Source organism: Chiloscyllium plagiosum, unplaced genomic scaffold, assembly GCF_037043375.1.
Source record: "Chiloscyllium plagiosum isolate Xiang-an unplaced genomic scaffold, Cpla_swu_hap1 HiC_scaffold_12, whole genome shotgun sequence".
NCBI classification, from domain to species: domain Eukaryota; kingdom Metazoa; phylum Chordata; class Chondrichthyes; order Orectolobiformes; family Hemiscylliidae; genus Chiloscyllium; species Chiloscyllium plagiosum.
The window spans coordinates 65,677,029-65,704,966 of record NW_028270150.1 but is presented as its reverse complement, the minus strand read 5'-3'; the positions used below and the strand labels follow the sequence as shown (position 1 = coordinate 65,704,966).

Below are 27,938 nucleotides of genomic sequence, written 5' to 3'. Positions count from 1 at the left end.
CAAATGTACAGAAATCGAAGGCAGACTGCCATTCACCTACTCTTCAATTATACCTCTGTTGTTTCCTGCCACTATCTTCCTATGGGTCTATTTCTTACACTGGGTGCATATAGCAACTAACAAACTGCTAAAATCCAATATAGGTCTGATTTGCAGTTCAGGCTAGATATTAACATGCAGTAGAAGAACACAAATCAAGTTAATGAAAAGATATGAACAAGAGTATGAATATAATATGTTACCTATTAGATTAGATTCCCTACTGAGTGGAATCAGGCCCTTTGGCCCAACCAGCCATACCGACCCTCCAAAGAGTAACCTACCCAGACCCATTTCCCTCTGACTAATGCACCTAACACTATGGGCAATTTAGCATGGCCAATTCACCTGATCTGCACATCTTTGGATTGTGGGAGGAAATCAGAGCATCTGGATGAAACCCACACAGACAAACTCCACACAGATAGTCACCCAAGGCTGGAATTGAACCTGGGCCTCAGGTGCTGTGAGGCAGCAGTGCTAACCACTGAGCCACTGTGCCACCCCCTATGTGTCTATTTAATAATGAAGTAGAATCATAGAATGGATGTTGTCCCTAAATTGCACACCAATTCATTTCAGTTTGGATAATCTCTGTCTGTAAAGCTCCATGGACTGTAGTTTAGATATTAATACCATTCTACCATGGAGAAAGTGAGGACTGCAGATGCTGGAGATCAGAATTGAGAGTGTGTTGCTGGAAAAGCAAAGCAGGTCAGGCAGCATCCGAGGAGCAGAAGAATCAACGTTTCAGGCATAAGCCCTTGGTTTGCCTGGATTATTGAGAATACACTCGTCTATTTATTTGTTCATTATATCTCCTCTTGCCTTTCTTACATGCTAATTTAAACAAGCACTAACAGACAAATAAAAGTCAAAGTTACTGCTGCAAATCTATCGGAACCACTGCCAGTACTAAAGGCAAAAAAAGTACTTCCTTCATATTTTCAACTTTTACCAAATTCCCAATATTTGTGCTCTATTGACATTGCACTCTTTTTTTAATTATTACTAGTAGTACTAGTAATAATTACTACTAGTAATCATCATGAGCAGTAAAAATGACTACCCACACTTCCAAATAATCAAAATGTCATACTTGGACTCACAATGAAAAACACCCAAAGAAACCAGGGGATATTATTAGAAGTCTTGCATTTTGCATGCATTCTTATCTTCATTAAGCTTGGTTCATGTGTCATGATCTTTGAGTAACAATGTAAAGCTATTAGCTGAATATATCAATATTTTGGAGTAGAAGAAATAGCTTATTGGAATATCACAAGTGGCATATTTCTTGCTTTTTTTAAACACTGTAAGCTGAGGTTTTTCCACCACTAGGTGACGCTGTGGTGCGACACTTTGTGATCCAGACATCTGTTTCACTCCGGGCAAAGTTAAATTTCAAAGTTTGCTTATAGCCTGTTTCTCCAAGTAAGTACTTAATTAACATATATTGGCAAGTATTTTTAATTTTAGTCACTCTCCCCATCAGACATAATTTAAAAATAATAACATTCCTCCAAGTTCATTAAGTGGAAGTTTCCTGTGCGGTCCTCTGAATAGGAAATAATTTTTCACCTGAAATAGGAAAATCCAGTCCGGTTTATGCAATTATGTTTTTCAATTATTGCAGGTTCAGCCACTCAGCTCCTTTACTATTGATTTATTTCATTGACGCCAGCCTTCATGTCAGCGTGCAAAGGTTTAATTAATTACTTTGGGAAAATGCCATTTTTGTAACACTTTCTTGTTATCTATTTCGTTTGAATTAATCACATTCCAACATCAAAAGAGGCTTTGGAATTCGTAAAGGATATTTCTTCCCCCATAACTTTTTTTTGCCCTGCCCTTCCTTTTTTTTCTAGACTATTTAATTTGGTTTCTGCATCTTTCTTATCATTTTAGCCTATCTTCTCTATGTTCTTCCATGCAGTTGTTGACTCCATGCTCACAGTGCCTTACTGCACAACTCTCTTCTCTCTTTGCTCTGCTGTATTCATTCATGCATCCAACTTCTGTTTATTTAGGTAAGAACATAAGAAATAGGAGCAGGGGTACGCTGTTCAGTCCTTCAAGTCAGACCTGCCTTTGATCCACTGAACTATGTCTCCTCATCACCTCTACTCCACACTCTGCAATTGGTGACAGAACCTTCTGTCATCTCTACTTCACTCCAAGATTCTCTACCCAAAACTCTGTACAACTCTACTTTCTTTTGAACATGCTTTTAATCTCTTAATTCTTCCATTGCTGCTTGAAAGGTAATTTTCGTTGATGAAACAATTTGGGACACTTACTAAATTTAAAGCACTATATAAAAGCAAATTGTTGTGTTTCTGGTATCATTAAGAATATGACAGAATTGGTATTGAGCTTGTTCTAATGAACTATCCTACTGAAATTCTACATAGAAACATCAGTAGGTTATACAGTCATAGAGATGTACAGCACAGAAACAGACTTTTCAGTCCAACTCGTCCATGTTGACCAGAAATCCTAACCTAATCTACTTCCATTTGCCAGCATATACCCATCCCGATGCTTTTTAAATGCTGTAATTGTACCAGCCTCCACCACTTCCTCTGGCAGCTCATTTCATACATGCACCACCTTCTGTGTGGAAAACGTTGCCCCTTTTATATCTTTCCCCTCTCACTCTAAACCTATTCCCTCAAGATCTGGACTCTCCCACCATGGAAAAGACCTTGTCAATTTATCCTATGCATGCCCCTCATGATTTTATAAACCTCTGTTAAGTCACTCCTCAGCCTCCGGTGCTCCAGGGAAAACAGCCCCATCCTATTCAGGCTCTCCCTATAGCTCAGATCCTCCAACACCGGCAACAAACTTGTAAATCTTTTCTGAACTATTCATGTTTCACAACATCCTTCTGATAGGAAGGACACCAGAGCTGCATGCAATATTCCAACAGTGGTCTAACCAATGACCCATACTGCTGCAACATGACCTCTCAACTCCTGTACTCAATACTCTGACCAATAAAGGAAAGCATACCAAATGCTTTCTTCACTATCCTATTGACGTGCAGTTCTACTTTCAAGGAACTATGAACTTGCACTTCAAGGTCTCTTTGTTCAGCAACACTCCATAGGACCTTACTATTAAGTAATAAATCCTGCTAAGATTTGCTTTCCCAAAATGCAGCACCTCACATTTAACTGAATTAAACTCCATCTGCCACTCCTCAGCCCATTGGCCCATTTGGTCAAGATCCTGTTGTACACTGAGGTAACCTTCTTCATTGTCCACTACACCTCCAATTTTGGTGTCATCTGCAAACCGACTAACCATACCTCCTATGCTCACATCCAATCATTTATATAAATGATGAAAAGCAGAGGACCCAGCATTGATCCTTGTGGCACACCACAGGTCACAGATCTCCAGTCTGAAAAGTAATCCTCCACCACCACCCTCTGTCTTCTACCTTTGAGCCAGTTCTATATCCAAATGGCTGATTCTCCCTGTATTCCATGAGATCTAACCTTGCTATCCAGTCTCCCATGGGGAACCTTGTCAAGTGCCTTACTGCGGTCCAGATAGATCACATCGACTGTTCTGCCCCCATCAATCCTCTTTGCTACTTCTTCAAAAAACTCAATCAGGTTTCTGAGACATGATTTCCCATGCGCAATGCGATGTTGACTATCCCTAATCAGTCCTTGCCTTTCCAAATACATGTACATCCTGTCATTCAGGATTCCCTCCAACAACTTGCCCACCACTGATGTCAGTCTCACCAGTCTATAGTTCTCTGGCTTTTCCTGACCACCTTTCTTAAATAGTGTCACCACATTACCCAACCTCCAGTCTTACAAAAGCTCACCTGTGACTATCGATGATACAAATATCTCAGCAAGAGGCCCAGCAATCACTTCCCTAGCTTCCCATAGAGTTCTCTGATCAGGTCCTGAGGCACCACATTACCCAACCTCCAGTCTTACAAAAGCTCACCTGTGACTATCGATGATACAAATATCTCAGCAAGAGGCCCAGCAATCACTTCCCTAGCTTCCCATAGAGTTCTCTGATCAGGTCCTGAGGCACCACATTACCCAACCTCCAGTCTTACAAAAGCTCACCTGTGACTATCGATGATACAAATATCTCAGCAAGAGGCCCAGCAATCACTTCCCTAGCTTCCCATAGAGTTCTCTGATCAGGTCCTGAGGATTTATCCACTTTTGAGTTTCAAGACATCCAGCACCACCTCCTCTGTAATATGGACATTTTTTTCAAGATGTCAACATCTGTTTCCTTACACTGTATATCTTCTATGTCCTTCTCCACAGTAAACACTGATGCAAAATACCCGTTTTGTATCTCTCCATTTCCTGCGGCTTCACACATATGCTGCTTTGCTGATCTTTGAGGGGGCCAATCTCTCCCTAGTTACCCTCTTGCCCTTAATATATTTATAAAAACCTTTTGGATTCTCCTTAACTCTATTTGCCAAATGTATCTCATGTCCCCCTTTTGGCCTCCTGATTTCCCTCTTAGGTATACTCCTACTGCCTTTATACTCTCCTGTTCATTCATTCGATCTCTCCTGTCTATATCTGATGTATACTTCCTTCTTTTTCTTAACCAAAACCTCAATTTCTCTCATCATCCAGTTTTCTCTAGACCTACCAATCTTTCCTTTCACCCTAACAGGAATATACTATCTCTGGACTCTCGTAATCTCATTTCTGAAGGCTTCCCATTTTCCAGCCGTCCTTTACCTGTGAACATCTGCTCCCAATCAGCCTTTGAAAGTTCTTCCTTAAAACGACAAAATTAGCTTTCCTCCAGTTTAGAACTTCAACTTTCAGATCTGGTCTATCCTTTTCCATCACTATTTTAAAACTAATAGAATTATGGTCACTGCCCCAAAGTGCTCCCCTACTGACACTCAGTCACCTGTCTGGCTTTATTTCCCAAGAGTAGGTCAAGACGTACCTTCTCTAGTAGGTACATCCACATACTGACCCAGGAAATTCTCTTGTACACACTTAACAAATTACTCTCCATTTAAACCCTTAACACTATGGCAGTCCACTATGGTACTATGTTTGGAAAGTTAAAATTCTCTACCATAATCACCCTATCATTCTTACAGATAACTGGAATCTCCTTACAAATTTGTTTCTCAATTTCCTGCTGACCTTTGGGGTGTCTATAATACAATCCCAATAAGGTTGTCATCCCTTTGTTATTTCTCAGTTCCACCCAAATAACTTCCCTGGATATATTTCCGGAAATATCCTCCCTAAGTAAAGCAGTAATACTCTCCTTTATCAAAAACACCACTACCTCTCCTCCACTTCCTCCCTTTCTATCCTTCCTGTAGCATTTGTATCCTGGGTCATTAAGCTGCCAGTCTTGTCCATACCTGAGCCATATTTCTGTAATTGCTATGATATCCCAGTTCCATGTTCCTAACCATGCCCTGAGTTTGTCTGCCTTTTCTGGTAGGCTTCTTGCATTGAAGTAAATGCAGTTTAATTTATCAGTCCGATCTTGATCTTTGCTTAGTTTCTTCCTGCCTTGACTGTTTGATTTGCTCCCTTTCCCATCTGTACCAATCTCAGATTGATCTCTTTCTTCACTGTTTCCCTGGTCCCACCCTCTCCACCTTACTAATTTAAATCCTCCTGAACAGTTCTAGCAACCTGCCATTATATTTGTCCCCTGCCAATTCAGGCGCAATCAATTCTTTTTATACAGGTCACTTCTACCCCATAAGAGATTCCAATGAACCAAAAATGTGAACCCTTCTCCCCTGCACCAACTCCTCAGCCATGCATTCATCTGCCCTCTCCTCCTATTCCTACCCTCACTAGCTCATAGCACCAAGAGTAATCCAGATATTATTACCCTCAAAGACCTTTATAAATTCCTGCCTAACTTCCTACATTGTCCCTTCAGAATCTCATCCTTTTCCCTTCCTATGTATTAGTTCCTATGTGTATAATGATCTAAAGCTGGTCCCTCTCCCCTTTGAGAACATTCTACACCCTCTCTGAGTTATCCTTGATCCTGGCACCAGGGCAGCAACACACCCTTCTGTTTTTTGCTGTGGGATGCAGAACATCTGTCTGTGTCTCTGACTAGAGAGTCCTCTGTCACAATTGATCACTTGGAACCCGGTGTACCCCTCAATACAGGTCATTCAATTCTTCCAGCCTATTTTGGCGTGGGTCATCCATATCTTAACTTCATTTGCATATCATTGTTCCATAGCACATATACGCTTCCTGTCAAAAATCTATCAATCTCTATCTTTTCAGTGATAACATGTCTGATACCAATGGACCTGGTTCACATTTCAAGTTTTTTAGTTTTATTCTAGACTTGCTGCACCATTAATGTAGCCAGAGGTCCAGGATGATTTGAATCCCAATGTACCTCTCTCCTTATGTATTAACAGCTGATACCAGTCCCAAATCTACTCTTTTGAAATCTTCATTATCTTAGCATTGAAAACATAAAATCTTTTGGTTACAAATTGGGGAATTTTGACTTTGGCCAGTTGTCTGGCCGTGTGGGTTGCCTGTTGATGGTCATACACATCCAGTTTTCATCCAATTGATTCCTAGAAGTTGAAAATCAGGAGAATTCTCATAATGAAGGACAATCATTCTGTCAGGTCACTGCCAAGCTCATGAGGGTGCCAACTGCACCCACTGAACCTCTGCAACGCAGAATGCCTCATTTTGACATCCTTTGCATTCACTTCTCTGGTAAGGTTACAGAAAATAAAATAAAATCCAGCTGTATCACAATTGAATCTTACTTGAGTAACTGGTTGAAAATGCTTCATATTGTAAATTATTTCTAATGACACTTTCTCTTAGATTGATTTTGTGGCACACGATGATATTCCATACTCCTCTGCTGGATCAGATGATGTCTATAAACACATTAAGGAAGCTGGTATGTTCTTGTCAATCTAACCATCATTAGTTTGCTGTATTTGATAATGCATAAAATGTTCATAAACACATATATTTAAAATGTATGGTTGGAGACCCAATTCTTCCAGTATTTGTATTGGTCAGGCTGTTCATTGCATATAGAACAAAAATAACCTACTTCTCTGTGAACCTTTAATATAGAAAAATGTCCCAAGATATTTCAGAGAACCACAAGAAAAAAGGACTTTGTCAAAGTAGAGTACAAGGACAACCAAAGATTTTATAAGAGAGTTGAGTTCCAAAAAGCATCTTAGATGAGAGAGAGAGATGGATACAGTTGGGACACAATTCGACTGAAAGCATGGTTGTCAGTGTTAGTGTGAAGGTATACAAAACCAACTAGTGTCAGATGAATAGAATGTTTTGTTAATGGAGGTTAGATAAATAGGGAAGTGTGAGACCACATAGGACTTTAAACAAGAGGATACAAATCTAAAGCATAAGGCATTGGGTGATTAGAGCTAATCCAAATCAGTGAAAATAGATTTGAGGAATAAGAAGGAATTGACACACAATAAGATATATGCAGCAGGAAATTGGGTGAGCTGAGTTATACAAAGGTTAAAGATCAGGAAGTTAGCCAGGGGAATACTGGAATATTCAAGGCCAACGACAAAAGAGGCATATTAGCAGCAGCAAAATGTATTCACCCCCACAGCCTGCTCTGCTTTAATAAGATTATGGCTGATCTGATCATGGCCTCAAATCCACATTCCCACCTATCACTAATAATGTTTCACTCCCTTATTCATCAAGAATCTATCTATCATTACCTTGAAAATTTTCAATGACCTTACCTTCATTCTCTGGGAAAGAGAGTTTCAAAGACTGGAAACCCTCAGAGAGCGAGAAAAAAATCCTTTACATGGAGCCATAGAGTCACAGAGATGTAGAGCACAAAACAGACCCTTCGGCTCAACTCGTCCATGCCGACCAGATATCCCAACCCATTCTAGTCCCACCTGCCAGCATCCAGCCCATACCTCTCCAAACATTTCCTATTCATATACCCATCCAGATGCCTTTTAAACGTTGCAATTGTACTAGCCTTCACTGCTTCCCCTGGCAGCTCATTCCATAAACGTACCACCCTCTGCATGACAATGTTGCCCCTAAGGTCTCTTTTATATCTTTCCCCTCTCACTTTAAACCTATGCCCTCTCGTTCGGGACTCCCGACCCCAGAGAAGAGACTTTGTCTATTTATCCTAACCATGCCCCTCATGATTTTCTTAAGTTCTATGAGGTCACACCTAGCCTCTGATGCTCCAGGTAAAACAGCCCTAGCCTATTCAACCAGTCGCTATAGCTCAAATCCTCCAACCTTAACAACATCCTTGTAAATCTTTTCTGAACCCTTTCAAATTTCACAACATCCTTCCCATAGGAAGGAGACCAGAAATACACACAATATTCCAACAATGGCCTAACCGATGTTCTGTATAGCCGCAACATGACCACCCAACTCCTGTACTCTATACTCTGACCAATAAAGAAAAGCATACCAAACACCTTCTTCACTATCCTATCTACCTACAACCCTACTTTCAAGAAGCTATAATCTGCACTTTGTTCTGCAACACTCCGTAGGAACTTACCATTAAGTGCATGCGTCCTGCTAAGATTTGCTTTCCCAAAATGCAGCATCTCGAATTTATCTAAATTAAACACCATCTGCCACTCCACAGCCCATTGACCCATCTGATCAAGATCCCGTTGTAATCTGAGGTAACCTTCTTCACTGTACATTACACCTCCAATTTTGATGTCATCTGAAACTTACTGACTATACCTCTGATACATCCAAATCATTTAAGTAAATGACAAAAAGTAGTGGACCCAGCACCGATCCTTGTGGCACTCCACTTGTCACAGGCCTCCAGTCTGAAAAACAACCTTGCGCCACCACCCTCTGTCTTCTACCTTTGAGCCAGTTCTGTATCCAAATGGCTAGATCTCCCTGTACTCCATGAGATCTAACCTTGCTCACCAGTCTCCCATGTGGAATCTTGATGAATGCCTTACTGAAGTCCATATAGATCACATCCACCATTCTGCCCTCATCAATCCTCATTGTTATGTCTTCAAAAAACTCAATCAAGTTTGTGAGACATGATTTCCCACACACAAAGCCATGTTGGCTATCCCTAATCGGTTCTTGCCTTTCCAAATACATGTACATCCTGTCCCTCAGGATTCACTCCAACAACTTGCCCACCACCGACGTCAAGCTCACTGGTCTATAGTTCCCTGGCTTGTCCTTACTACCTTTCTTAAACAGTGGCACCATGTTAGCCAATCTCCATCTTCTGGCACCTCACCTGTGGCTATCGATGATACAAATATCTCAGCAAGAGGCCTAGCAATCACTTCTCTAGCTTCTCACAGAATTCTAGGGTACACCTGATCACGTCCTGAGGATTTAACAACTTTTATGTGTTTCAAGACATCCAGCACTTCCTCCTCTGTAATATGGACATTTTCAAGATGTCACCATCTATTTCCCGACATTGTATATCTTCTATGTCCTTCTCCACAGTAAACACTGATGCAAAATACTTGTTTAATATCTCCCCATCTCCTGCGGCTCCACACAAAGGCCGCCTTGCTGATCTTTGAGGGTCCCTATTTTCTCCCTAGTTAGCCTTTTGTCCTTAATGTATTTGTAAAAACCCTTTGGATTCTTCTTAACCATATTTGCCAAAGTTATCTCATGTCCCCTTTTTGCCTCCTGATTTCCCTCTTAAGTATACTCCGTCTGCCTTTATACTCTTCTAAGGATTCATTCAATATCTCCTGTCTACATCTGACATATGCTTCCTTCTTTTTCTTAACCAAACCCTCAATTTCTTTAGTCATCCAGCATTTCCTACATCTACCCCAGCCTTTCCTTTCACCCTAACAAGAATATACTGTCTCTGCACTCTCGTTATCTCATTTCTGAAGGCTTCCCATTTTCCAGCCATCCCTTTACCTGCGAACATCTGCGCCCAATTAGCTTTTGAAAATTCTTGCCTAATACCGTCAAAATTAGCTTTTCTCCAATTTAGAACTTCAACTTTTACATCTGGTCTATCCTTTTCCATCACTACTTTAAAAATAATAGAATTATGGTCGCTGGTCTCAAAATGCTCCCCGCTGACACCTCAGTCACGTGCCCTGCCTTATTTCCCAAGGGTAGGTCAAGTTTTGCACCTTCTCTAGTAGGCACATCCACATATTGAATCAGAAAATTTTCTTGTACACATTTAACAAATTCTTCTCAATCTAAACCCTTAACACTATAGCAGTCCCAGTCCATGTTTGGAAAGTTAAAATCCCCTACCATAAACTCCCTATTATTCTTATAGACAACTGAGATCTCCTTACAAGTTTGTTTCTCAATTTCCCACTATTAATTGCTCTATAATACAATCCCAATGGGGTGATCATCTCTTTGTTATTTCTCTATTCAACCCAAAAACTTCCCTGGATGTCTTTCTGGGAATATCCTCCCTCAGTACAGTTGCATTGCTATCCCTTATCAAAAATGCCACTCCCCCTCCTTTCTTGCCTCCCTTTTTGTCCGTCCTGTAGCATTTGTATCCTGAAACATTAAGCTGCCACCTCCATCTTAAATGGGTGAAGGAGAAACATCCTTTCAGCATCTGTTCTGTCAAGTCATCTCAGGATCTTAATCTTCAATAACATTACCACTCACTCACTCAAACTCTGTTGGACACAATGATTATCCTGGTCAACCTTTCCTGATAATCACCCACTCCTGATCTTAGGTTCAGGTGACTAAACATTTTCTGGACTGCTTCTAATGCATTTACAGCCTTTCTTAAATAAGAAGACCAAAACTGCGGAGGGGGAGGGAGCCCATAAGTATATGGAGGGAAGGAATTTGTGCTGGGGAAAGGGATTGTGGGATGGTGATAGGTGGATGCAGGTATCAGTTATTGTGATCACTCAGTGAGAAGGGTGGAGTGGACAGGTGAGTAGGAAGATGGAGAGATTAGGACAGGTCAGGGAGGTGAGGAGGAGAAGTGGGACTGTACATGGGACAAGGCTGGTGGAGGAGTGGTTTTGAATCTGGTGATGACGATATTGAGGCCATTGGGCTGTAAGCTTCTCAGGTGAAATATCAGGCGTTGTTCCTCCAGTTTCCATTTGGCCTCACTCTGATAGTGGAGGAGGGCAAGGATGGACATGTTGCCATGGGAGTGGGAGGGGAAATTAAAATGGTTGGCAACCAAAAGGTCCAGAACACAGATGCTACATGAACTAGTCCCCGAGTCTGTGTATACTGGAGAAATTCAAACTCTGATGAGGCAAAATGTAAACTCGATATATCTGCCCATTTTCACAATGATGGATTTTTGGAGTTACTGTGCTTTCTCAAATATTCCTGGGTACATATTTTTTCCACAAAACTGGCTAAGTGGTTTAAACCTTTGCCTGATCTGAGTATCTGTCAGTGCAGCTTTATGTTCAGCCAGCAGCTGGCACACTGACACTGTATAAGAAGACAAAACTCTTGAGCGTTTTTCCTGGGTGAGCAAACCTACCCGTAGGCAGCAGACGGATTTTACTTTAGAGCAAAAAGCTGCCAAGTTGAACTTCTTACACCACCATAACCGAAACAGGCTTGACAGACCCAAAATTGGGAAGTAAAATGTTCACTCACTTCATTATTACTCAGTTTCAAGAAGGAATTAATCACTCTTTAAAAGAATATTTGCATCTATATAACACTTTCCATTATCAGCGAACATCCTAATTATAGTCAATAATTTACTTTTGAAGTGTAGTCACTGTTGTAATGGAGCATCTTAGAAATTACAGCCAATATGTAATGATTTTAAATAATGAGTTGAAGTGCCTTAATGCAATTTTTTTTAACTTTTAGGCATGTTTGTCCCAACTCAACGAACAGAGGGCATCTCTACATCTGACCTTATTACCAGAATTGTAAGAGATTATGATGTTTATGCCCGACGTAATCTTCAGAGAGGTTACACAGCCAAAGAGCTTAACGTTAGTTTCATAAATGTGAGTCTCCTCTTATGGTGCGGCCTTTCCGACTGTGAATATGTTATTGTACAGTGTCCAAACTAAATGCTGGCTTTGTCTAGCTTAGACTTGAAAGGATTGCTTACAATGCACATTTCTCTACAGCAAAGATTCTGGGCTGCTGGGAAAGAAAGTCTCTATTAACAATAACAAAAGCTGCCCTACTGTTTAGAGTCCAACTGATGTACACGCTGCATAACCTTCATGCCAGTAGTATGAAAAGAATAAATTAAGCTTAGTGCTGTTGAATTGTACTATTAATTTAATTCAGTTTGATTAGCAGACTGTATCTTTATTCCAATAGTTTGTCGTTTTAGTTTGATTTCTCCCTGTTCTTTTTGGCAGTACTGCTGACACATTTCCTATTCCCAGCAGGGTTTGAGTCACTGATTTCTTTGTGGTTAACCGTCAATACCATTCCAAATACTGACCAGTTTTTATTTTTCTTCTTCTAATCCCTGAGTTACTTTTTCCCAGATGTCCATCCAACTAAGAAGCAACAAACATGGCTGTGACACACAGACAAATTCAAATTCTCAGCAGCTATGATTTACCACTGAGGCAAAATGCTCACACTGCTGGCAGTTTAAAGTAAAGCTTTATCTCCATTGTAGCCATTTTGGTACAACTTTCCATTATTACATCCTCTGTTATTGCAGGAAATTTCTAATTTTATAATGAATCCTCATGTTCACTCATTGTGTATTGTGGGTTTAGTAAGTAAAGACGGCATAATCCCAGATAATCATAGGACTGCTCTCTCATTAGCGAGAGGTGACTGGTGGTGGTTTAACCTCAAGCAAGGGGAGAAATTAAAAATCAGCATCTTTCAAGTTAATTGCAGCTTGCACTGGAATTGAACCCACACTGTTGGCATTCCTCTGTACTACAGACCAGCTGTCCAGCTAATTGAGCTAACAGACCACCTGAGTATGCCAAGAGACATTGCTCCAAACTGACCATCAATCTGTGTTGTTTTCTTTTTGTTAACTGCATACCGACTTGAATCAGATATTTTCAGACGAGCTAATGGTTTCAGAGATTTACAAAAGTTACATGTCAGCAAGTTGCTATAATTAATTTCCTGGAATAAACCATTCTGGAAATAATCATGCCCAAAGTTGTCATCTTCAAGATTAATCAAGTGTTCATGAAACATGATACCATTCCTTACGTGAATAAATCAACTGGTTACACTAGATTTTTCCACACACATGCAGAATTGAGAGACAGTAGTGTTGGAATAGTGATGAATGTTACTTGATTTAAAGAATAATGTTAAGATTTCCAACTTTAAAATTCTATTGCATTGTTGTACTATGTTGTTATTTATGTATAATTGGCCTGTTTCTGATGGTATAATGTTAAGCTCATTTAAAAAGTGCCAAAAGAATGTCTAAAATATAGGCTTCTGCGAGGTGAATTTCTCTATTTATACCTCAGGGTCCTATGGAGCTAGAGGGAATTACAATTGTGATAGTAAGTTGATTTTGTATTGTGCATGTGGATTCCACAGCTGATTGAGATTATCATAGACTTGCCGTGTAAAAGATCTCTACCCAAAAATTAGTGAGATGTATCTAAGGTCTTAAAGCCCCAAATACCATTTTGTGTGCCTGTGACTTGGAGGAAATTATTCTTTGTCATGTCTCTCAACCTGTCTGCAGACTTTAATAAAGTTGTCCACACCATCCTCATTCTATATCTCCCCAATGCAATTCATTCTTATCTAATTGCCAAAACTCTGCAGCATGTCCTAATTTTTGTCATTTTCCCTTTACACTTCACCCCTGTGTTCACTGATCTTTTAATTTCCAGAAAGCCAATTTGAAGACATTTAAGGTCTTGGCCTCCACTGTGCTCCGTGGCAATGAATTGCACAGGCCCACCACTCTCTGGCTGAAGAAATGTCTCCTCATTTCCATTCAAAATTGACCCCCTCTAATTCTAAGGTTGTGCCCATGGGCCCTAGTATCCCTGCCTAACAGATACAAATTCCCAGCATCCACCCTTTCTAAGCCATCCATTATTTTGTAAGTTTCTATTAGATCTCCCCTCAACCTTCTTAACTCTAATGAATCCTCAGCTGTTCATTGTATGTTAGGCCTACCATTCCAGGGATCATCCGTGAGAATCTCTGCTGGACACACTCCAGTGTCAGTATGTCCTTCCTGAGGTGTGGGGCCCAGAACTGGATACTGTATTCAAATGGGGCCTAACCAGAGCATTATAAAGTCTGGAGTACATCACCGCTTTTACATTTCAACCCTCTTGAGATAAATGACAACATTACATTTGATTTCTTAACCACAGACTTAACCTGCAAGTCAACCTTTAGAGAATCCTGGACTAGCACTCCCAGATCCCTTTGTACTTTGGCTTTATGAATTTTCTCACTGTTTAGAAAATATTCCATGCCTGTATTCTTTTTTTCCAAAGTGCAAGACCTTGCATTTGCTCACATTGAATTTCATCAGCCATTTCTTGGACCCCTCTCCTAAACTGTCTAAATCTTTCTGCAGCCTCCCCACCTCCTCAGGACTACCTGCCTGTCCGCCTAATGTATCATCGGTGAACTTTGCCAGAATACCCCCAGTCCGCTCATCCAAATCATTAATATATGAAGTGAACAGCTGCGACCCCAACACTGAACCCTGTGGTACATGACTTGTTACTAACTTTTTATCCCTACTCTCTGCCTTCTGTCAGACAGCCAATCTTCAATCCATGCCAGTAGCTCACCTTGAACACCATGGGCCCCCACCTTACTCAGCAGCCTCCCGTAAGGCACCTTATCAAAGGCCTTTTGGAAATCTAGGTGAATAACATCCACTGGGTTTTCCTGGTATAACCTACTTGTTACCTCGTCAAAGAATTCTAACAGGTTTGTCAGGCATGACCTCCCCTTACTAAATTCACCCTGACTTGTTCTAATCCGACCCTGCAATTCCAAGAATTTATAAATCTCATCCTTCACAATGAATTCTAGAATTTTACCAAAAACTGAGAGGCTAATTGGCCTATAATTTTCCATCTTTTGTCTTGATCCTTTCTTGAACAAGGCAGTTACAACAGCAATTTTCCAATCATCTGGGACTTTCCCTGACTCCAGTGATTTTTGCTGAAAATGTGTTGCTGGAAAAGCGCAGCAGGTCAGGCAGCATCCAGGGAACAGGAGAATCGACGTTTCGAGCATAAGCCCTTCTTCAGGAATGAGGAAAGTTTGTCCAGCAGGCTAAGATAAAAGGTAGGGAGGAGGGACTTGGGGGAGGGGCGTCAGAAATGTGATAGGTGGAAAGAGGTCAAGGTGAGGGTGATAGGTCAGACTGGGGTGGGGGCGGAGAGGTCAGGAAGAAGATTGCAGGTTAGGAAGGCGGTGCTGAATTCGATAGATTTGACTGAGACAAGGTGGGGGGAGGGGAAATGAGGAAACTGGTGAAATCCGAGTTCATCCCTTGTGGTTGGAGGGTTCCTAGGCGGAAGATGAGGCGCTCTTCCTCCAACCGTCGTGTTGTTGTGGTCTGGCGATGGAGGAGTCCAAAGACCTGCATATCCTTGGTGGAGTGGGAGGGGGAGTTGAAGTGTTGAGCCACAGGGTGGTTGGGTTGGTTGGTCCGGGTGTCCCAGAGGTGTTCTCTGAAATGCTCCGCAAGTAGGCGGCCTGTCTCCCCAATATAGAGGTGGCCACATCGGGTGCAGAGGATGCAATAGATGATGTGTGTGGAGGTGCAGGTCAATCTGTGGCGGATATGGAAGTTTCCTTTGGGGCCTTGGAGGGAGGTGAGGGGGGAGGTGTGGGCGCAAGTCTTGCACCTCCTGCGGTTGCAGGGAAAGGTGCCGGGAGTGGAGGTTGGGTTGGTGGGGGGTGTGGATCTGACGAGGGAGTCACGGAGGGAGTGGTCTTTACGGAATGCTGATAGGGGAGGGGAGGGGAGGGAAATATATCCTTGGTGGTGGGGTCCGTTTGGAGGTGGCGGAAATGACGGCGGATGATGCGCTGTACATGGAGATTGGTGGGGTGGTAGGTGAGGACCAGTGGGGTTCTGTCCTGGTGGCGGTTGGAGGGGCGGGGCTCAAGGGCAGAGGAGCGGGAAGTGGAAGAGATGCGGTGGAGGGCATCGTCGACCACATCGGGGGGGATATTGCGGTCCTTGAAGAAGGAGGCCATCTGGGTTGTATGTTTTTGGAACTGGTCCTCCTGGGAGCAGATGCGGCGGAGACGAAGGAATTGGGAGAATGGGATGGCATTTTTACAGGGGGCAGGGTGGGAGGAGGTGTAGTCCAGGTAGCTGTGGGAGTCGGTCAGTTTGTAGTAGATGTAACATCTCTTCCACTTCCTGCTCCTCTGCCCTTGAGCCCTGCATCTCCAACCGCCACCAGGACAGAACCCCACTGGTCCTCACCTACCACCTCACCAATCTCCATGTACAGCGCATCATCCGCCGTCATTTCCGCCACCTCCAAACGGACCCCACCACCAAGGATATATTTCCCTCCCCTCCCCTCCCCTATCAGCATTCCGGAAAGACCACTCCCTCCGTGACTCCCTCGTCAGATCCACACCCCCCACCAACCCAACCTCCACTCCCGGCACCTTCCCCTGCAACCGCAGGGGGTGCAAGACTTGCGCCCACACCTCCCCCCTCACCTCCCTCCAAGGCCCCAAAGGAAACTTCCATATTCTCCACAGATTGACCTGCACCTCCACACACATCATCTATTGCATCCTCTGCACCTGATGTGGCCTCCTCTATATTGGGAAAACAGGCCGCCTACTTGCGGAGCGTTTCAGAGAACACCTCTGGGACACCCGGACCAACCAACCCAACCACCCTGTGGCTCAACACTTCAACTCCCCCTCCCACTCCACCAAGGATATGCAGGTCTTTGGACTCCTCCATCACCAGACCACAACAACACGACGGTTGGAGGAAGAGCGCCTCATCTTCCGCCTAGGAACCCTCCAACCACAAGGGATGAACTCTGATTTCACAAGTTTCCTCATTTCCCCTTCCCCCACCTTGTCTCAGTCAAATCCATCGAATTCAGCACCGCCTTCCTAACCTGCAATCTTCTTCCTGACCTCTCCGCCCCACCCCAGTCTGACCTATCACCCTCACCTTGACCTCTTTCCACCCATCACATTTCCGACGCCCCTCCCCCAAGTCCCTCCTCCCTACCTTTTATCTTAGCCTGCTGGACAAACTTTCCTCATTCCTGAAGAAGGGCTTATGCCCGAAACGTCGATTCTCCTGTTCCCTGGATGCTGCCTGACCTGCTGCGCTTTTCCAGCAACACATTTTCAGCTCTGATCTCCAGCATCTGCAGACCTCAGTTTCTCCTCCAGTGATTTTTGAAAGATTACAACCAACGCCTCCGCTATTTCTTCAGCCGCCTCCCTTAGAACTCTAGGATGTAGCCCATCTGGGCCAGGAGATTTATCGATTTTTAGACCTTTTAGCTTTTCTAGCACTTCCTCTTTTATAATAGCTACCATACTCCACTCTGCCCCTTGACTCTCCTTAATTGTTGGGATATTACTCATGTTTTCCACTGTGAAGATTGACACAAAGTACTTATTAACTTCTTCAGCTATTTCTTTATCTCCCATCACGAGCTTTCCTGCATCAATTTGAAGTGGAAACTGTGATGCTGGAAAAACACAGCAGGCCAGGCAGCATCCGAGGAGCAGGAGAATCGACTGAAGAAGGGCTTATGCCCGAAATGTCGATTCTCCTGCTCCTTGGATGCTGCCTGGCCTGCTGTGTTTTCCAGCATCACATTTTTCAACTCTGGTCTCCAGCATCTGCAGTCCTCACTTTCTCCTCCTCAATTTCGAGTGGCCCAATTTCTACTTTTGTCTCTCATTTGTTTCTTATGTATTGAAAGAAACTTTTACTATCATTTCTAATATTACTGACTAGCTTACCTTCATATTTGATCCTCTCCTTCCTTATTTCTCTCTTTGTTATCTGTTTGTTTTTGTAGTCTTTCCAATCTTCTGATTTCCCAGTGCTCTTGGCCACTTTATAGGCTCTTTCTTTTTCTACGATACATTTCCTGACTTCCTTTGTCAGCCATGGCAGTCTAATCCCCCCACCCTGGATAATCTTACTTTTCTTTGGGATGAACCTTTGTACTGTTCTCTCCCCACTACGCTCTGCTTCCAGTCGATTTTTGTCAGTTCCTCTCTCATGCCCATGTAATTACCTTTATTTAACTGTAACACCATTACATACGATTTTGCCTTCTCTCTTTCAAACTGCAGACTGAACTCTAGCATATTATGATCGCTGCCTCCTAAGTGTTCCCTGACTTTAAGATCTTTTGTAAAGTATGGCTCGTTACATAGCACTAGGTCCAGAATTGCCTGCTCCCTTGTGGGCTCCATCACAAGATGTTCCAAAAAGCCATCTTGTAAGCATTCCATGAATTCCCGTTCTTTGGATCCACTGGCCACATTATTCACCCAGTCCATTTGCATATTGAAGTCCCCCATGATTACCATGACCTTGCCTTTCTGACATGCCCTATCTATTTCCTGGTACATCCTCCGTCCCTGGTCCTGACCACTGTTAGGAGATCTGCACATAACTCCCATTATGTTTTTTTTTGCCTTTGTGATTCCTCAACCCCACCCTCACAGACTCCGCATCATCTGTCCCTGTGTCATTCAGTGCCATAGATTTGATTTCATTCTTAACTAACAAGGCAATCCCACCCCCTCTGCCTACCTCCCTGTCTTTTCCATAAGTTGTAAATCCTTGGATGTGTAACTGCCAGTCCTGAACTCCCTGCAACCACATCTCTGTGATGTCTTCCACATCATAATCATTCATGATAATTTGTGTTGTTAATTTATCTACTTTGTTAAGAATACTACAAGCATTCAGGTAAAGCACCTTAATGCTAATGATTTCCATTATCTCCAGTAATATGTCCTAAGTTATCCTTCCTTTTTGCTTCATTCCTAATCTGCCTTGAATTTAAACCCTCCAGTACAGTTACAACACTGGCATCTATACCCAACAATGTGGAAAATTGCCCAAGTCTGTCTTGGACATAAAAAAATAGGGTAAATCCAACCCAACCAATTACTGCCTGATCAATATACTCTTGATCATCACTAAAGTGATGGAAGATGTCATCAACAGCGCTATCAAGCAGCAACTGATCAGCAATAACCTGCTCAGTGACATCCAGTTTGGGTTCTGCTAGGTCCACTCAGCTCATGACTTCATTACTGTCTTGATTCAAAACTGCTAAATTGCAGAGGTGAGGCGAGAGTGACAGCTCTTGACATCAACGTTGCATTCAACCAACTGTGACATCAAGGAGCCATAGCAAAACTGGAATCAATGGGTAACAGGTGGAAAACTCTCTGCTGGTTGCATTCGTGACACATTGGAAGATTGTTGTAGGTCATTCATCTCAGCTTCATGACATTTCTGCAGGAGTTCCTCAGGTTAGCACTCTAGGCCCAACCATCTTCAGCTGCTTTATCAATGACCTTCCCTCCATCATAAAGTCAGAAGTGGGCATGTTTGATGATGATTGCACAATGCTGAGCACCATTTGTGACTCCTTGGATACTGAAGCAATCCATGTTCAAATGCAACAAGATTTGGACCTAGCCAGGCTTGGGCTGACAAGTGGCAAGTAACATTAATGCCACACAATGCCAGGCTATGACCATCACCAATGAGAGATAGTTTAATCACCTTGACATTCAGTGGTATCATCATCATTAAATCCCCACTATCAACATCTTCGGGGTTACCATTGACCAGAACTTCAACTGGATTTTCAACATAAACGCAGTATCTATAAGAGCAGGTCAAAGGCTAGATATACTGCAGCAAATATCTCACTTCCTGATGTCCCCCCTCCCCGCATAGCCTGTTCACCATCTGTAAGGCACAAGTCTGGAGTATAATGGAATACTTCCCAATTGTCTAGATGCGTGCAGCTGCCAACGACACTCAAGAAGCTTGACACCATTCAGGGCAAAGCAGCTGGTTTGATTGGCGCCACATTCGCAAACATCTACTCTCTCCACCACCAACGCTCAGCAGTAGCAGTGTGTACTACCTCCAAAACACTCTAGAAATTTACCCAAGATCCTCAGACAGCACCTTCCAAACCTACAATCACTTCCATCTAGAAGGACAAGGACTGCAAATACATGGGACCACCAACACTTTCAAGTTCCCCTCCAAGCCACTCACCATCCTGACTTGGAAATATATTAATTTTCCTTCACTGTCGCTGGTCAAAATCCCGGAATTCCCTCCCTAGTGGCATTGTGGGTCAACCCACAGCAGCTGGACTGCACTCAAATTTCCCTTCAGTGAGATCTGAGATCTAAATTTACCATTTTATGATGTGCACTTCTATTTACTTCAGTTTTAATGCACTACTGAATCTGAGGCAATTTGCAAGAGAGAAACAAAAGTCAGCGCCTTGCTGAGTCTACATGTGTCCTTATGGAATTTCTTGCTCCCATATTCATAAATTGATCTTCTAATTTAGTCTCACCAATTTTGAAAATAAAAACAGGTTTTAATTATTTTATTCTGGCCATTTTGTATATGGTGAAAATCTGGTACTGCAATATTTAATACATTCTTTTCATGTGACATAAGGCCTATCTTTTGGGCTATTAATATCTACAGTTTATTGGACTGCTTTACCTTTTCTCAGTACTATTACCAATTTTTGCTAGTGTCGTATTAATGTGATCTGATAGATGGCTTAGCCCCTCACAATGTGTTCTGCATTTCAACTGAGCAAAACACAAAACAGTTCTTAGAGGGATTAGAGAGCTAAAAATCTACATGACACTGCTTTCTTATTCCACCTTGTGAGTAGCTTATTCCAGTATTGGAAAAGGCCAGAGACAAATTATCCACCTTTTTGATGAGTATATATTTATGGAACAATGAAAGGAGGCAGTCAGAGAAGTTAAGAATGGATGAAGGTAGTTTTGAAATGGAATAGTATTAGACTGCAATGTACTCAATTTCATATATTTTGCTTTCAGTCACTGAGCTGAATGTTTCATTCTTTTTCAGGAAAAGAAGTATCGCTTCCAAAATCATGTTGACAAAATGAAAGAAAAAGTAAAGAACGTAGAAGAAAAATCAAAAGAATTTGTTTACAAAGTGGAGGAAAAAAGCCATGATCTTATACAAAAATGGGAAGAAAAATCACGAGAATTTATTGGAAACTTTTTAGAGCTGTTTGGTCCAGATGGAACTTGGGTGTGTATCACAGATTAACTTCCAAGATGTTAGTGGAAAGGTTTGACTAGTATGTCAGTTATCTGTTATTAATATGGCATTAGAAAAGTCCATTGTATGTACAGTTCTTAGACTGAATTCCTTGTGGTTCCTGATAATCAACCCTGGTTTCTCAAGACATGCTTAAGTTGCCACAAACAGCTGGAAAGGGAACAGTATATCAGTAGGCATCTGTGACAACTAAGCATCACACTGCACCAACTCCAGGATAGTGGGCTTGCACTTTCTGCAGGTGAATTGCATTTACTGGGACTTGGACAGTGTTAGATTTTAGGCTTAGTCAAAGTCGTGGAATTTCTCTTGTTTATTCTGTTGGTGATGTGAACTATGGAGCACTCAGTTTTTGAAGCACATAGTCAACGCAAAAGTGTCTCTGTTTAGTTGTCACTAACTGAAATGGAATTTTGTGTGATAATATCTGTAGCTTTGTTCTTTTTCCTCTGTCAGTGCTAAACAGTCAGCATTGCTAGCCTCACTGCCAGATTTCTTTTGGTTCCCAGTCTGAAATAAGTTCTGAATAGTTCCCATACAAGACCAGCTGAGGATCACAGGTTTGCTGTGAAGCAAAGGAATGAAAACTGTTTTAAATAAATAGGTGCAATCAAAAACAAAACTTGCAGCCCTGTGTTTCACAACACAAAAATTCAAGCTTCTGGGAGAGGGACGCACAGTGAAATGTAGCACAACTTATTAAGGGTGTAATAACTGTGCATTTGGAAAGTGGTGACACAATCTGTCCCAGTCAGCATGGATTCACTCAAGGGAAATCGTGCTTGATAGATCTTCTGGTATTGTTTGAGCATGTGACCAGTCGAGTGGACAAAGGTGAATCAGTAGATGTTGTGTAGCTGGACTTGCAAAAGGTTTTTAACAAGGCCCCACAAAATAGATTAGTAAGGAAACTTAAAGCTCATGGTATCAGTGGTGATGTATTTACCCGGATGGAGAACTAGGTGGCAGGCAGGAAGCAGAGAATTGGAATAAATGGATCCTTTTCAGAATGGCAGGAAGTGACGAGTGGGGTACTATGGGGTTTAGTGCTGGCACCCCAGCCATCCAGAATATACATGAGTGATTTGGACAAAAGATTTGAATGACATGTCTCCAAATTTGCTAATTAACACTAAACTGGGTGGCGGTTGTGAGGAGGATGCCAAGAAGCTGCTAGATGTGACTTGGACAGACTGGCTGAGTGAGCAAATACTTGTGGATAAATGTGAGGTTATCCACTTTGGTCACAAAAATGGGAAGGCAGGTTATTATCTGAATGGCAGCAGTTTAAGAAAAAGTGAGGTGCAACGAGACATGGGGGTTATGGTGGAACAATTGCTGAAGGTTGGTATGCAGGTGCAGCAGGTGGTGAAGAAAGCTAATGGAATGCTGGATTTCATAGTGACAGGATTTGAGTATCAGAGTAAAGATGTCTTGCTGATGTTACACAGGGCCTTGATGAGGCCACACCTGGAGTATTGTATTCAGTTTTGGTCTCCTAGTCTGAGGAAGGACGTTCTTGCTATTAAGGGAGTCCAGCGAAGATTCACCAGACTGACTCCCGGAGTGTTAGGACTGACATATGAGGAAAGACTGGGGCAATTGTTCTTGTACTTGCTGGAATTTAGAAGAATGGGGGGAGGGGGGTGTTGGAATCTCATAGAAACATATAAAATCCTAATGGAACTAGATGGGCTAGATGTGGGAAGCATGTTCCCAATGGTGGGGAGGTCCAGAACAAGCAGTCACAGTCTAAGAATAAGGGTAAGCTGTTAAAGACTGAGATGAGGAGGAATTTCTTCACCTAAGAGTTGTGACGTGTGGAACTCTCTCCCACAGGAATCTGTTGGGGCCAGTTTGTTGGATATGTTCAAGAGGGAACTGGGCATGGCCCTTGTGGCTAAAGGGATCAAAGGGTATGGCGAGAAAGTTAGAATGGGATACTGAAGTTGCATGATCAGCCCTGATCATATTGAATGGTGGCGCAGGCTCACCTGCACTTATTTGCTACATTTTTATGATATGGAAGATCCGGTATTGGACTGGGGTGGACAAATTTAAAAATCACATGACACTAGCTTATAGTCCAACAGGTTTATTTGGAAGCACTAGCTTTTGGAGTGCGGCTCCTTCATCAGGTAGTTGCCCTGATGAAGGAGCAGCGCTCTGAAAGCTATTGCTTCCAAATAAACCTGTTGGACTATAACCATGAGTTGTGTGATTTTTAACTATGTTTTTACATTAGCTGCAATGATTATTAAAGAATTGCTTGCCACCTACAACTGGAAAGCAGAAAAGGCAAAATCCTGGCTGTGTTTGTCATTATACATTGGGATAGATGGAAGTGGGGATTTGGATTATAGTGAGAGCAAGGAACCTCTTCTAAATATTCAACAAAACACACATTAAATGGCAGAGACCATAAACATTCCATATTCAATGGCCAATTTATATTGAACTGACGATCTGCGCAAAGGTGGCACAATAACTCGAAGAGCTGGTCTTGGCATTCTATGCTTAGTTAGGGGAGAATTGGCCAAGGTTCCCATCCTGATTAATATCCAGCAGTGCCTCTTGTAAATGTATATGCTGATGGTGTGGTTAACCATGGTTCATCAGGACAGGGTGAGGGTTGGCTGGGATATCTGCAAATAATCTACTGGATGTTTCAGTTAAGACTGAGACACTAAACAATGATGATCCTCCACCTGAGGAACCAGTCAATTGCTTCAGGAAACAGTGAAGTGAGACAAATTTGCACATAACAAGAAAAGAACAAAATGTATCTTCAATGAAAAATACAATTGCACCAGTTATAATACTATTATCAAAAGTACCTATCCAATATTACTCTGATGAAATTTGATTTGAAAAATTGCCATGAGCATGATTTGTAGCTGAATCAGCCGGAGGTCCAGCAAGCTCTATCCTGATATTGGTAAAGAAATGTAGTGAAATTAGATTAGATTACTTACAGATTAGAAACAGGCCCTTCGGCCCTACAAGTCCACACCGACCGCAACCCACCCAGACCCATCCTCTTACATTTACCCCTTCACCTAACACTACAGGCAATTTAGCATAGCCAATTCACCTAGCCTGCCCATTTTTGGACTGTGGGAGGAAACCGGAGCACCCGGAGGAAATCCACGCAGACACAGGGAGAATGTGCAAACTCCACACAGACAGTCGCCTGAGGCAGGAATTGAACCCGGGTCTCTGGCGCTGTGAGGCAGCAGTGCTAACCACTGTGCCACTATGCCACCCAACGTTTTGGGTGTCAAGGTAAAATTCTCATCAGGCAATAGTAAGTTGCCTGTTAACTATAGCTATTGGAGTGGCATGGTGGCTCAGTGGCTTCAATTCCAGCCTCTGGCGACTGTGTGTAGTTTGCACATTTGCCCCATGTTTGCATGGATTTCTCTGGGTCTCTGTAAGGTTTGTGAAGATTTGTAGCTCAGGTTGAGGTTTAGGGTGTAGGTTTGCTCGCTGAGCTGCAGGTTTGATATCCAGACGTTTCATTACCTGGCTTGGTAACATCATCAGTGGCGACCTCCAAGTGAAGCGAAGCAGTGGCGACCTCCTGCTTTCTATTTATATCTTTCTCCTGGATGGGGTTCCTGGAGTTTATAGTGATGTCATTTCCTGTTCGCTTTCTGAGGGGTTGATAGATGGCATCTAGATCTATGTGCTTGTTTATGGCATTGTGGTTCTTATCATCATCAACAACACTCTCACCGGCATAAAATTCACCAAGGAGGAAGAAACTGACAACAAACTCGCATTTCTGGATATCACAGTAGAAAGAAAGGACAAGGGAGAATTACAAACCTGCGTATACAGAAAACCGACAAACGCTGACCAAATACTCAACTACACCAGCAACCATCCCAACATACACAAACGAAGCTGTATCAGAACACTATTCCAACGAGCCTGCAGCACAGACAAACTTCAAAAAAAGAGAACCACCTATACAATGTATTCAAGAAGAACGGATACTCAAAAGGCACAGTGCGCAGATTCCTCAAGAACAAACCATGACAAGCAGACAAAACACAGCCAGAAACCCTAACCACCTTACCATATATCAAAGAAGTTTCAGAAATGACAGCCAGACTACTGAGACCCCTCGGAATCCTAGTAGCACACAAACCCACCAACACTCTCAAACAAAAACTAACAAACTTACAAGACCCAGTACAACCCATGGACAAAATCAACGTCATCTATAAAATTCCATGCAAGGACTGCCACAAACACTACGTAGGACAAACAGGAAGAAAGTTAGCCACCATGATACATGAACACCAGCTATCAGGTTCAGGGGAAATATCAGGAACCAGGCAGTGTAGCTGTCTAATAGTCCTTACCTGGGTACACAATGTCTTTTCAAAGATGGTGCAGGTTCCACGTACAGCACACTATTTCAAAATATCCAGGTAGTGGTGAAGTATTCTGGGTACAGTGAGTGGTTGAATGGGGCTAGTATTGGACCAGAAGAGTGCCTTTGGGATAAGGTAAGAAGTTAATGAGTCTGGCTTGATGAGAAAACATGCTGGGAAACTTGACACAACTGACACCACCAGAAAAAAAGTAAGATTCAACTCCATAAAACAGTTTATTCATCCAGAACTTTACAATAACAACCACTTAACAAAAGACTTTGTGTATGTAAAAAACACGGTTGACCTAGTTTAATTAGCTGCATTCATTTACTTAGTATTAATATCTTTCGAGTTTGCAATTGTTAGATGTTATTCTGTTATAGAGTCATAGGGATGTACTATGCTGAAACACACCCATCAGTTCAACCCGTCCATGCTGACTAGATATCCCAACCCAATCTAGTCCCACCTGGCAGCACCTGGCCCAAATCCCTCCAAACTCTCCCTATTCAGATACCCATCCAGATGCCTTTTAAATGTTGCAATTGTACCAGCTCCACTTCCATGCCAGAGTTGGAGGAGTTGAGCTAGAGGGAGAGGTTGAATACGCTGTGGCTGTTTCCCCTGGAGTGTCAGAGGCTGAGAGGTGACCTTATAGAGGTTTATAAAATCACGAGGGGCATGGATAGGATAAATAGACAAAGCCTTTTCCCTGGGGTGGGTGAGTCATGAACCAGAGGGCATAGGTTTAGGGTGAGAGAGGAAAGATGTAAAAGAGACCTAAGGGGCAACTTTTTTACACCGAGGGTGGTACGTGTATGGAATGAGCTGCTAGAGGAATTCATCACTTACTCTGGCAGCTCATCCTGAACTCTTATTGTGATGTCTTGTAAACTTTCACTGTATTCATGTGAGTACATGTGACAATAAAACTAATTCTAATTGGTGTAGTAGCAAGTTGGGCTTATTATCAAGGCATTTACTATTGTTGCTCCCCATAGCTCCCGGTCCAGGAAATATGGTAGTGTCCGATGATTTCCACATTTAACTTAATATCTCTGCTGGACCACTCTACTATTCACTGGATCAAAGGGAATTTTTCATTCACGTTTACGAAATTCAGGTAATCTAGTATGCTTGCTCATGGAATGCTTGCAGGTTTACTTATTTTGTTTGTTTCCGTGCCTTACAGAAACAAGTTTTCCAGGAGAGAGGCGGTCGGATGCTGCAAGCTCTGTCTCCAAGGCAAAGTCCCTCAAGTAGCCCAACAAGAGAACGGTCCCAGTCCCCAACATTCCAGTGGCCATTTACCAAAACGTCACCCCCATCTTCCCCGAAAGTTGCTTCTGCCTCCATCAGTAGCATCAGTGATGGAGAAGAGGATGAAAATTGAATGATTGGGAACCTGCAGCACGTGAGCAGATGCATATGATCAGCAATGATGTAATCTCAGGCAAACCTTAGCCTTTTAGTTTTCCTTTCCATCATTCTCAGGCCCTTAACAGAGTCTGACTAATCCTATTATTACAACATGTTTATAGTGCACACATCACAAATATCAGCTTCTAAATTGTCCCCCTCTACAAGAATCTGTGCTATAGTTAATGCTAGCATCACAATGTTCATGGCTCCTGTGTTGACATAAGTCACATGAGACATCCCTCAATGTAAAACCAAAAACATCTCAGATGCCATCTATAAACGGAATGTGTAGGTAAACTATTTGTGACTGATACAATGAAAATGTTTATAATTTTGCCTCATCAAGTACCATAAACAAAATGGGTTGGAAAATACACAAAGCAATAGAGGCAAATTTTAAGACTTTCCCTTTCTTGAGTTGAATCATATGAGAGGTTTTACAAGACAGACTTTTAAAAAAATAAATAACCTTTATCCAGGCTGTATGATAAACATCGGATAGATAAAATCATGATAACACATCTGTTTGTTATTTTCTAAATTAGTGAGCTGTGGGAAAAATAACAATTCAAAAATAGAAGGTCATCTTCAAATGCAGAATCCACTTCAACATTGATTGGCTATCTCATTGTGACCTCTTGCATGATTGCCATCACAGGAATAAGCAAACCAATTTAACCTACTTTTAAATCCAGGAGTAGAAACATTTGCCCAGAACTTGGTGGGAAAATAACGGTGAATTTAATGTACACACCA

At 42.2% G+C, this 27,938-nt stretch overlaps 1 protein-coding gene across 1 annotated transcript in view; it reads left to right on the top strand.

Moving 5' to 3' along the window:
* Positions 1-27,692, top strand: part of pcyt1ba (phosphate cytidylyltransferase 1B, choline a) — a 66,217-nt gene extending 38,525 nt beyond the window's left edge. The window contains exons 5-8 of the mRNA XM_043700757.2: positions 6,903-6,981; positions 11,916-12,058; positions 21,154-21,342; positions 26,953-27,692. Coding sequence (XP_043556692.1) covers positions 6,903-6,981; positions 11,916-12,058; positions 21,154-21,342; positions 26,953-27,153 — 612 coding nt within the window. The 3' untranslated portion in view covers positions 27,154-27,692. The remainder of the gene's footprint in view (positions 1-6,902; positions 6,982-11,915; positions 12,059-21,153; positions 21,343-26,952) is intronic.
* Positions 27,693-27,938: the final 246 nt, after the last annotated feature.